The sequence below is a fragment of the Bidens hawaiensis genome, unplaced genomic scaffold, assembly GCF_021521415.1.
Source record: "Bidens hawaiensis isolate Kalapana, Puna unplaced genomic scaffold, B.hawaiensis_p1.1 tig00008436_1, whole genome shotgun sequence".
Taxonomy (NCBI): domain Eukaryota; kingdom Viridiplantae; phylum Streptophyta; class Magnoliopsida; order Asterales; family Asteraceae; genus Bidens; species Bidens hawaiensis.
Genome location: NW_027504978.1, coordinates 11066 through 23874, shown reverse-complemented (window position 1 = coordinate 23874; position 12809 = coordinate 11066). Strand labels below are relative to the sequence as shown.

The 12809-nt window shown below is 34.8% G+C and overlaps 1 protein-coding gene across 1 annotated transcript; it reads left to right on the top strand.

Moving 5' to 3' along the window:
* Window positions 1-556: 556 nt before the first annotated feature.
* LOC143609652 (RAF-like serine/threonine-protein kinase PRAF) lies at window positions 557-1753 on the top strand (the record flags this gene model as incomplete). The annotated part of the gene is made up of 2 exons (XM_077084349.1): window positions 557-722; window positions 1379-1753. Coding segments are annotated over exons 1-2 (541 nt in total), but the record flags the coding sequence as incomplete, so codon positions are not given.
* Between the last annotated feature and the right edge of the window lie 11056 nt (window positions 1754-12809).

Genomic DNA, 12809 nt, shown 5'->3' with positions numbered 1-12809 from the left:
TTCGGATAACGATAACCACCAAACATGTTTACCTAATGTTTTATAGAGAAGTTCAAAAAAAATTGAAAAGGAGAAGCTTCGTTTTTCGTTACTTATTGATGAGCTGAAATACCAACGAGCTTCAGCTCAACTAACATTGGAGGAGAAATGAAAATTTGAGTTTGAGGCTGCATGTTTAATGTTCGAATCCGATCCAACCGGGTTTAGCGTAGTGAGCCTTCGACCAGCCGATTTTTCTTGAAACTGAAAATGGTAAGCTTGGGCTACTAAACGCTTTCTTCACTCACTAACATATAAGGTCACCTATTACCAATGAATTACCCGAGTAACCAGGCATCTATTCGTTCGTCCTTAAAAGAAAAATAATAGAACCGAAATCCTATTATGCATGAACGTAAACCAATGTACTAACTTCGAATTTACTGGATACCGTAACCCGATAAAGTGGGCCCCACACTTACATGGCTCTTAACTAACCTAGTTTAAGTGGGCCCCACTAAAACTCTATAAAAATGATGCTAATTAAAAGCAAACACTCTTAAAAATAAGGTTTGAGATGGCGGGAGCTTCTCTTACTCCTTCCAAGTCTCCAACCACCGAAACAATCAAATTATTATGTAGTTACGGTGGCCGGATTCTTCCACGGTATCCCGACGGCAAGCTGCGGTACTATGGCGGTCAAACGCGCGTCCTCGCGGTTGCGCGGTCCATATCTTTTTCTGGTAGGTTATCAATTCGTTATCTTTGCGATGAAGCATAGTGAGGGCCAGAGGTGGCCCCGGAGTAGTGTAAATTAACCCGTTTTTTCGCCCAAAAATTAAAAAATTGAGCCCGGCTCCCTTGTTTATGATTTTTTTTAAATATAAAATTTATAAATACAATTTGATTCCGCTCGACGTTTTTGTTTAAGCTTCGCCACTGATCTTTGGATTGAGCTTACAGGTGTAAACAAGCTGAGTTTGGCTCGTTTTGACTTACGAAACTTACGAGAGCTAGAGCTCAAGCTCGACTTGTTTGTACTCGTTTTGGCTTGAGTCGTTTTTTTTTTTCAAGTTGAATCTCAGTTGTACTCGGCTCGTTTATTAATTATTAACTAATTATATTCATTTTTAATTAATTTTAGATATTTTGAAACCAAAAAAAACTTAACAATAGCTCGGCTCGAGCTCGGCTATACGGTGAGAAATTAATACATCAAAGTCTAGAAAAGTTAAAACCGATAAATACAAAATAGGCTCGTTAAGGCTCGACGAGACTATAACGAGCTCTATTAATGAGGCTTGTGCTTGGCTTGTTTCGAGCTTTTTCTTGATTAGATATTGAGTAGCACTCATTTTAGGATTTGGATTTTAAAGTGAGATTTGCTTGTGATTTACAGAATTGATGATCAAACTCGGCGAATTATGTGGGAAGACAGTGAGTTTGCGGTGTCAATTACCGACGGAGGATCTAGACACGCTTGTTCGCATAATGTCGGATGAGGATCTAGCGAATCTCGTTGAGGAATATGATCGAACACCGATTAAAATTAGAGCGTTTTTATCGACTTCGAAGAAATGCTCTTCGTCTACTGCCTCAGTGTCTGATTCGGGTTCGGGTTCGGGTTCTAGTTCCTCCACCAATTCCCTAGCAACGACGCCAAAACTTCCGTTCTACTATAACAAATCCGCGGGAAAGCTTCCTTGTTACGCTTATCGGGATTTAAACCGGTGCTGCCTTGTTCCGAATGGAAACTATTGGCAACATAGTTCAGGTTATTCGAAACCCGGAACCTATATTAACAATATTAACACTTTTAATAGAGGCAAGACACGCGTTATTTAAATGATAACATATAGATATGTTACCATTTAAATAACTTCTGTCAAGTGGTAAGAGATTAAATCATATAAAAAAAAGGTCATAAAAATATGATGTATGAATGGACTGTATATAATTTTATTATTCGGATATGTGTTTCCTGTGGTCCGTTGGCAATGATTCGACAAACGAAAGCAAAAATCTTTAAAGTACGTTATGAATTTCCTTCTTGGTGAATTCTTCGATGGCTTGATTTTGTTTTGGATCATCTTATACGTCGTTTTCTCCGTTAAGTGTCATCGTCTCATACGCCATGGCCTCGACCTCTTTGTCGTTTTTTTATGGTGGCCGTGGGGTAATCGTTATCTTTGATTTCCATTATAAGCATCATTCACACTCGCCTAATTGGCTAATTCTTTCTTTCACTTTATCCCTAAAATTACATATACCAGCATCTAAAATTACAAAATTGTATATTCTTCGAAATGTAAGTTTTTAATACATAATGTACAATGTTTTTCAAGCATAATTCAAGAGAGGGACACGCCAGTTGTGGTGACAGTAGTCGAGGTACGATGACTATCGGCAACCGACTGTGGTGTGAAAAACATGAGTTGCTGGACCTTACTAATAAAACTGTTTTTTTCTCCAAGGGGTGTTTCCAAATTACTACTACTATATTGTTTTAAAGATTCATGCGTTTTTGTAATAAAAAGGAAAAACAAACTAATTAAAACTGAAAATCATCCCTCAAGAGGAGGGAATCCATGTCCCAAGAGTTGGCCAATCAATGGTTGGCTGTCATGTCACTTTCGTCCATAGTTTACGGGGTCTTGTAAGACTATGCGTAGTCAAAACTAGACGATTATAGACATTTTACTCGTTAGCATTTTTTAAAATTTTGCAAAAACAAGTATAGTAGGAAATGCTCACAACTCCTACAATCATTATTATTCCTCCCCCTCTCTCACCCTCTCAGACCATGCGTAGTTAAAACTAGATACCTCCAGATATTTTACGTCATGTAGCGTCCAGACAACATTTTAACATTTTGCAAAAAAACAAGCGTAATGGTAAAATGCTCACAACTTTCTTGCAATAATTAATTCCCCTCCCCCCCCCCCTTCTCAAAATGCATCCTTCATCACGTTGTATCCACAAAGTTCACCACCACAATGCCAACCAAAACGGTTTTTTTTTTTTGGGGGAGGGAGGGGGGGTCCCGGCGTTTTTGCATCAAAATGCAACCAAAATGTTATGACTACGGATGGTCTCACACACAAAACGCCGGTCTTCAGACATTGTGTACACAATGTTAACGTCCAAAATGTCACCCAAAAATGTTGAGAGGAGGCGGTGTTTGAGAGTATTTCACTATTTCAGTATTTTGGCCTCACAATGCCCACCAAAATACTTCACTACAATTGGTCTTAATTGTAACTATAGATGGATAAACTCAGAAAAGTTATGCTTGGTAAATTTTTAATAACTTCCTTTTATATTGTAGGTCCAAAATACAAATTGTGAAGTTTTTAGTTAAGGTAAATAGAATAGATACATGGAAATAAAATAGATACATCAAAAAAATACAATTATCAAAAGCTTCGCGTCTACATAATAAAAGCATTATTGTAGTGACATTTTTGATAATACGAGAACATAAAGGAGATGCACGGCATAACATATGGTTGTAATTTGTAAAAATCCTGAATAGGCTCTGATTAATCGATTTTTGGTCAAACTCGGTCAAAATTGCAAAATTTTATATATAAATATGATATATATTTGTATATTTCAAAAATTACATGTAAATTCCAATCCGGTCAATCCTGACTAATCATTATTCCCTACCCCACCACTCGACTAATGGCTAGCGAGTTCTACAACTATAAGTGTAAAAGTACGTCACTAAGGTATAAGTATGTGAAAAGGTGTTATTATCGTTATTTTCTCTTTCTTGTTTATCTTTTCTTTCGTTTGTAGTCAGAATTCATTAGAACATCATGATATGAGTCAATAGCATTAATCTAGGACCATTATCCAATGGGGCCTGGTATGATATTGATGGCTTGATGCCAATTGCCAAGTATTATTGTATGGTGGGTTTTGCATATTGGACTTTTGTAGATAACATTTGGTATCTTAGCTAGTTGATAAAGGGGAAAAGGATTGCTAGCTAGTGATAACAAAGTCATATTTGGTAGGATTGTCATATTGCAATAGGTTATACTAGATTTTGGAACCATGGTAATTGGTAAACATGGCTAAATGTTTACGACGGATGTGTGGGTGTTGGCACACTTGGTGGCGATGACGTTAAAACACATACGTGGCTGCAGGGGTGAGAAAGTTGATCAAGGGCACGGGTTGCCAGACGGCTAGATAGCAGGAGCGATACTGGTATTTACTTGGTGAGAATATTACATTAGAAGGTTGTCACCAACGGACGAAACCAGTAAGCTTCGTATCACAATAATAATAATAATAATAAGTTTAATATTTATTTGTATGTAATCATTAACATATCACTGAAACGTAATTTAAACCTGAAAAAAAAAGAACTCTCACTGAAACTATATGTGGGTAGTTTCCGATGGACCACCGAGGCATCAACACGATTAGGATTAAAGGTAAACTATAAATATATTCTTTTATCGTTGTTGGTGTGACAAATTCCGTCAATGGTTCTAAAATGCGATTTCAAATAAGGTTCCCGCCTAGCTTTTTCGACATTTGTCGGTAGGAATCATTTTGCAAGGGATGTTCATTGTGTAAATTTTTGTCAAAATTGGTGACTATAAATACTAATCTAACGTCAATTATTTTCAAATGAATTCTTCACTTCATACACACTCAGTTTTTTCACATCGTTGCACGTACCTCTTTGTTTTGTGGTAATTGGTTTGTTACAATTGGCCGTATCGGAATTAAAATCGACCATACATATGGCCCTAGGAATGCAAGTCGATTCATTTGGCATCCATGGGACCCTATGAAATCAATAATCATACTCCTCCCTAGATGGAAATCCTAACATGGAAGGAAAACTAGATATTAATTCGAGGGTTTTTAAGCCACTCTACACAACTCAACTTAACTTTACATTTACAAGACGAGACCCACAAATAAGCCACCGAACAAATCGGATACCCTTTTAAATCCATTTACGAACCACAAATAGCCGCTTTCAAGATCTCCCAAAGATCCACCAAATAAAACAATCGTATCAAACACATCTTTTTCATCAGTATATTATCTATTATCTATTTATATATAAATGTAAACTTTGGTGCCGCTAAATCGCCGTTGGGCCACTTGGCGGCACCGTACTTGTCCATAGTAATTTGTTTTTTTTTGTTTCGGTATCATAACGAGCATAACTGAGGCCGACCGAATGACAACACCTTACTTGTCCATAGCAATTTGTTTTTCTTCGTTTCGGTACCGGCCGAACGACAATTTTTTTTGTTTGTTTTAAATCCGATAAAGTAACAGACATGACGGAAACCGACGGAATTCACATAGACTTGCTACCTCATCGCCCGGGACCAACATCACTCGGGTTTTACCACCACCCAGGTTTACTGACCGACACCACCCTTTGGTCCAGTCAATTTTGATATTTTCCCGTTTGTAGCCCCGGTACCATAACGAACATAGCCAAAATCGACCGAATTGGTGTCCAGTTACCGTCTCAATGCACGGGACTGACAACGCTTGGGTTTTACCACCACCCGGGTTTACCGATCAAACAAACATCGTTTTAAATAATTTATTTTTTATATGTTAATTTGACGAATATATTTTTTGGGTTTAACGCTATGGTTTTACCAATGGCATCTATACCATAACGAACGTAAACGATACCGACTTAATTTCCGTTAACTCACCGGCGTAACGCTCGGGTTTTACCAACACCCGGTTTCAACATTGAGGTTTTACCCACTTTCCCGACGCAACGCGCCGGATACAATACTAGTATTAAAATAATATTAAACAACCAACTTTAGGTCATGTGGGGTTGGGACCAAACCACATAACAATCATCAATTAATGCACCATCCAATCAAACTAAAAATTAAGATAAACCTATGAAATTGACAACCACAAGAATGACTTGCATTTATTTATCTATTTACTTTAGTTTAAATTGTTTGTCTTTTTGGCTTTTGGCATGTTCACTCCCATGATTCTCGTTGTGATCATCATTTTAAAGTTAAATCCAACCTTCTTTTGGTTTGTTGTTTAGTCATGTCCATTCTTTTTTCCTTTTTTGTTAAATCATAAATGGTTAGTGTATCCATTCTTTTATGAAAATTTTATATAATAATGTATTAATGTGTATAAAGTAGAGGTGCACAAACTGGTTCCAAACCCTAAATTGGTTTTGTTTGGTCAACAAAAGTCGAAAACGGTTTACGTTTAGATTCGGTTCGGATTGAAACTGGTTTCTTGACTATTTTACAATCGGTTTTTGACTGGTTTTGTCTCGTTTTTGATCAATTTTGACCGTTTTCGATTTTGTTAACCGGTTTGAAACTAGTTTCGGTAGTGAGAGTTACAAACCGGATCCAAACCTACTATGTCAGTTAGTTTTAAACCGGGTTCTAGATAATTAGTTCCAAACCAGTTTGGTTTCGATTTGATTTTTGAGTCGATTCGGTTAACCATTACCCCCCCCCCCCTTTTATAAACTTCAATGATGGGTTATAAATTTGATGATGAATTATCTTCAAATTTGAATTTCAATTTTGTTGTTTGAAACTTTCAATTTTAGTTCGTTTTTCAAAAAACCTTATATTTGATGAAGAATTATCTTCTAAATTTGCATTTCAAAAGTATATTTTTTGTTTTATCTTTACTTAGTTATATTTATATTATTTTCATGCTTTAGCTCTTTTATATTTAATATAAGTTAAGGAATTAAGGCTAGAAGTTGTTTAATAAGTTTGATCAGGGCAAAGAACACCTTTAAGGTTTTTTTTTAACCATTTGATTCATTAAGTTTATATTTTAATCACCAAGTTTTTGAGACATTTGATTGCTTTGGTACCCGTATCAAAATTGACTCGAATTTTGTTCACTTTGTATAAATACATATTAAAAATATACTAATTTGAAAAGAATATTTGTTCATCTGTTAATCTCATTTTATTTAGGTATATTGGTTTTTATTAATCATAACAATTATTTTTTGGTTATCACCGGCCCCAACTTTTAACATATTTGTTTCTAACGATCCACCGTTAGTTTCAGTTCGCTAGAAAAACATTTTTGGCCAAAAAACTCAATTTTTTTCCTGAAAACTCAGCATTTTCATCCCGAACATCTTGGTAACCTTGTATCTATACTTTAGGAGCCTTTTTCTAGTAAAACTCCCAATTATTGAGGTCGCCGGAAACCCTAGAACCATCGTTGGAATCCGTTGATGGTGCTCAAATGCTGGTAGTTGGTTAGCGGTGAGCCAATTGGTGGTGGTGGCGGTGTTCAGGTGGTGTTATCCAATAACAACTTTGACTTTTCCAGCCAAAAATGTTTTTTCGGCGACTTAAAACAAATGGCGTTAGGATTCTGTTAATCACGGACTATTAGGAACAAATACATTAAAAGTTGGGACCGTCAGTAGCCAATTCATTAGTTGGGACCGGCAGTGACCAAAATGCAACAATTGGGATTAATAAAAACCAATATACATTTTATTTAAAACCCTATTTTCCCGAAAACTATCAGAAAAAACATATATATATATATATATAGGGAGAGGATTAAGAGAAAACTCACATTTAGAGAGAAAACTTAAAAACTTTTAAAGAATTATTTTTAATTAAAAATAAAAAAATATTTTCAAAATTCTGTTTTAGCCATTATTCTTATATTTTCTTATATTTCACTCGAAAAAAATTAAAAAAATAAAAAATAATAAAAAAAATCAAAAAAAACCCGCTGTAATGCACATACGTATTACTGTGCGACACCGTTGTATTACACATGTGTATTACTATGTATTTTTGAGTTTAATAGTGTTTTATTGCACATATTTAATATTTGTGTATTGTATATGTGTAGCAGTGTTGTGTTATATGAAAAAAAAATAATAATAAAATAAAAGTCGGTGTGGTGCACATGTGCGTTAATGTTGTATTACACATACGTACTAATTTGTATTCGATGTGTGTATTAGTTTATATTGCATATATACAATAGTGTGTATCAAATATGCGCAATAGTGTTGTATTCTATGCAATACAAACACTTTTGCATATATGCAATGCACATTATTACACATGCGCACTATACCGACGAGGTTACCGACAAGTTTTTTTTTAACCAATAACAACATATAATAATAATGAAAAAAAAAAAGAAACTTCAAAAATTTTTTTTTTAAAAAGTTAAAAATAGTTTTTTAGGAGTTTTTAAGTTTTCTCTTTAAGAAGAGTTTTCACTAAAACCCACCCCTATATATATATATATATATATATAGGGTAAGGATTCTAAGAGAACCATTGGCAAATTGAGAACTTTGAGAACCATTTTGGACCACTAAAAAATCCCTCTAAAAAATATTAAAAAAAATTATAAAACAAACAAAACCGAAAATTTTAAAAAAGTAAAAAACCAAAATTCTTATATTTCATCCGGTTTCATTACAAAAAAATAAAAAATAAACCCGGCCTATCGAAGCGAAGAAAGAGATCATTGAGCCTATTATTTAGCCGAGCTAAGGTTTGGAACCTTTATAAATAAGATATCTATCTATATATAAAATAATAAGCTAAGGGGGCCGGAAATCGCAAGAATTGAAAAGTCCTCCTTTGAATGGGATGAGAAAGACAGGTTCGGAAATGGCCGGATTAGCAGGAGGAAGGGCGGCCCCACCCTGAAACAAAGGTGTACGTACATAAATAAAGAGACTGGTACTTTTTTTAGGTCAAGAGGTTGATAGCGAGATCTCAAATCAACTTATTGGTCTTATGATATATCTCAGTATCGAGGATGATACCCAAGAGCTGTATTTATTTATAAACTCTCCTGGCGGATGGGTAATAAAATCTCAATATCGTATTCGCCTAGAAGAAAAACAAAAATTGCGTTTTCATTATGGTCTTACAGAACGACAATTACTTAAATACGTTCGTATCGCCGGAAAGGCAAAGGGGTCAACAGGTCAGGTTTTACTACAATTACTTGAAATGCGCCTGGATAACATCCTTTTTCGGTTGGGTATGGCTCCGACTATTCCGGGAGCTCGCCAATTAGTTAACCATAGACATATTTTAGTCAACGGTCGTATAGTAGATATACCAAGTTATCGCTGCAAACCCCGAGATACTATTGCGGCGAGGGATGAACAAAAATCTAGAGCTCTAATTCAAAATTCTCTCGACTCATCCCCTCCTCAGGAATTGTCAAACCATTTGACTCTTCAACCATTCCAATATAAAGGTGTATTATACCTATACACATATGTATACTTTCATTTAATCTTTAGTTACGTAATATACACATATGTACATTATCATTTACCTTAAATTATACATATGTGTATAGGAAAAAACATGTGTGTACATATTATACATATATGTATAATAAAAAAAACCGATTTTTTTTTCTTTTTAATTCGTATTATACTTATACACATATGTATACTTTCATTTAATCTCTAGTTATGTAATGTACACATATGTACATTATCATTTACCTTAAATTATACATATGTGTATAGGAAAAAAAACATGTGTGTACATATATGTACATATTATACATATATGTATATGTATAATTTAGCTAAACCGAGAATTTTTTTTTTACGTTTTTTTTAGAAACCGGGATGATAAATAAGAACTTTGGTTTTTTTACTTTTTTTATTTTTGTGTTTTTTTTTGTTTTATGATTTTTCTTTATTTTTGGGTTTTTTTGTGGTCCAAAATGATTCTCATAGTTCTCAATTTTCAAAAAGTTCTCACATGATCCTGATCCTATATATATATATATATAACATTATCTATAATCTTCTTTTTGGGACGGATATCATATGCTTTGGATACATGACACATTATGCATTATATATGGATCGCTTTTTATCTTATCATCATCATCACCATCACCACCACCACCATCTACATATTGCCATTCTCTTTGAACCTTTTGTATACTCACAATTGCCAAACATCTCCTCTTCACAAAGGTAACAAAACATCTCATGTTCAAGTTTAAGATTTACATAAATGTTTTCTAGATGATAAAAAAAAAACATGTTGTCATGATCTTATCACTGATCAGGTTAACAAGTGTAAATGAGCCGAGCCAAGCCCAAGCTCTCACAAGTTGTTTTTTACAGCTCGGGCTCGAGCTCGGCTCAATCATTTATTAATTAATATATGCTTTTAATTATTTTTATATATTTTACGGAAAAAAACTCTTAAACTAGCCTATGCTTAGCTTGAGCTTGTGCAGTACCTTAAAGGCACCAAAGCTTGGCTGCATAATGTGAAATAATACATAGAAGTCTCAAAGAGATAAAACTTAAAAATACTCAAGGAGTCAAGGCTCATTAAGACTCTGTCTATACGAGCTTCAAATACAAGACATGAGCTCGGCTCGTTTATTTATTATTAATTAATTAATATATGCTTTTAATTATTTTATATATTTTAAGAAAAAAAAACTCTTAAACTAGCCTAAGCTTGGTTTGAGCTTGTGTAATACCTTAAACGAGCCAAAGCTTAGCTGTATAATGTGAAATTAATACATAGAAGTCTAAAAGAGGTAAAACTTAAAAATACTCAAGGCTCATTAAAACTCGACGAGCCTATACAAGCTTCGAATACTCTATGAGCTCGGCTCGTTTCCGAGCTCAAGTAGCTCGTGAGTGGCTAAGCTCGTTTGCACCCCTAATTAGGTTCTAAATCGATCCAGATTTAGGTAATGGCAGATAACAAGGAGTTGAAGGCAGAGTTGGAACAAGTTGCGGTGACATCACCACCATCAGGAGGGCTAGCACGACAAGGTAGCATCACGAACAGCTGCTTATGTTCGCCGACCACACATGCTGGCTCATTTCGATGCAGGCTCCATCGTTCCCCTAGCGGCATTCAACGCACCAAATGTTGGAATACCGTATGCCCGAGACACATAATTAGGTTAATGTGGCTAGTTGTGTTTGATCCAAGTCGGGTCATACCCAATAACGAGTTAGACACACACCAATTATGTATTTGTTAAGATAAGATCTATAAGACAAATACAGAACACGACACATTCAGAAAATCGGATTTCTGAATACTTACTTGAAAGTGTTAAATAAATTAATTGGTTAATTTATTTATTCAAATAATTATTATTGGAATGATTATTTAACTATATGTTCTTTTGTAAAATGGTTTATAAAAGATGGGGTGTTTATATATTTTATAAAGTATAAAATAAAAAAAAAATATATATATATATATATATATAATTTTGGGGCCGGTTTTGGGTGGGCCCCACACCCTAATGTTATGGTCAAGTTTTGTCATGGATTTGGTGGATGTTGAGTATTTCTTACTTGACTTAATACCTAACAACATGATATGATTTGATTGTAAGATATTTATATATCAAGACTTTCAAGAACTTTCAAGTAAGTAACAAAAACCAAAACAACTCTTTCTTTTCTTTCTTCTTGTTTTCGGCCAAGACAAAAGGAAGAGGCTCGGGTCTCGGTTTTTGGTGTTCAAGTTCCCTAACATAGCTCGGTGTGTGTTGGAGGCTCGGGGTATATTCCGTTTGAGGATTTTCCTTTGAAAGTCTAGCATCAACATCATCATTTTCTTCAACCATCAACTACATCTCTTAAAGGTTTAAGAATGTAAGTTTTACAAGCTTTGATAGTTTAGTTTTTCCGTATTACTTGATCCTTGCCTCGGGTTTCTAACATATAGATTATTGGTAATCTTATGACATGAATAAACTAGGTTGTTCATGAACACATGTCATATAAACTTGTAATATATATATATATATATATATACATATGGATAGATATGTTTAATTTGTAAATATCACGCTTCCGCCTTAATTGTGACTAGTTAAATGGTTAACTAAGTATAAATTTTCCATAGAAACCCAACAAATGGCATCAAGAGCCGGGATACGGGAAACTAAGCTTCGGGTTTTCGGTTTTATATTTTTCCCCTTGAAAGATTTTATACAAAAATAAACATGCATGATTTTTTTGTATTTAATCTTGTTATTATTTTTGGCTTTGTTCAAAAAAAAAAAATAATAATAATAATAATAATAAAAAAAATATAAAACCGAGTTCATGGGCCGAAGCCCAATTCGGATGTGATTGGGCCGAAGCCCACTTCATTAGGTTAATGGGTTAACCGAGAAGAAAAATAAAGGAGGGAAGAAAGTTAAATGGGCCGAAGCCCATTTTGGTTAAATGGGCCGAAGCCCATTAGACCTTTCAGTGGGCCGAAGCTCATAATCAAGTTATTGGGTCAAGCCCAAATGGGTTGGGCTAGGCCCGATAAGGTCAAGGGGTTTTGGAACGGGTTCCTAAGACATAACGGGTTATGTTTGTTAAAACTAGACCGAGCCGTAGACCAAATGGATGTTTGTTGTGATTGTTATTAATTATTCAAAGTTTCGGTTTGTAATAATTAATTAGGGGCAATTTTGTAATTATTTATTCATATGGGTATGTAATAAATAGTTTATTTGTAATATCTTTATTTTATAGAAAAAAAATGTATTAGGACATTTGTTATGTAAATTTAAAGAAGATTGCAAAATTGGAAGTTTGGGCCTTATTGGGCCGGGTATGGTGATAATGGGTCTCACAAGCCCATTAAAGGGATTCAAGCCCAAATGGACCTAAGCCCACCCAATGAGCCCAAATGGAAGCTTATGGAAGCTAAGGCCCAAGTTCAAGCCCAATGGATCACAACGGGGTTGAAGAAGATGCTCGAAGCATTTGGATGCGGGATCGAGTGGGAGCTACAACATCCATGTGTCATGTG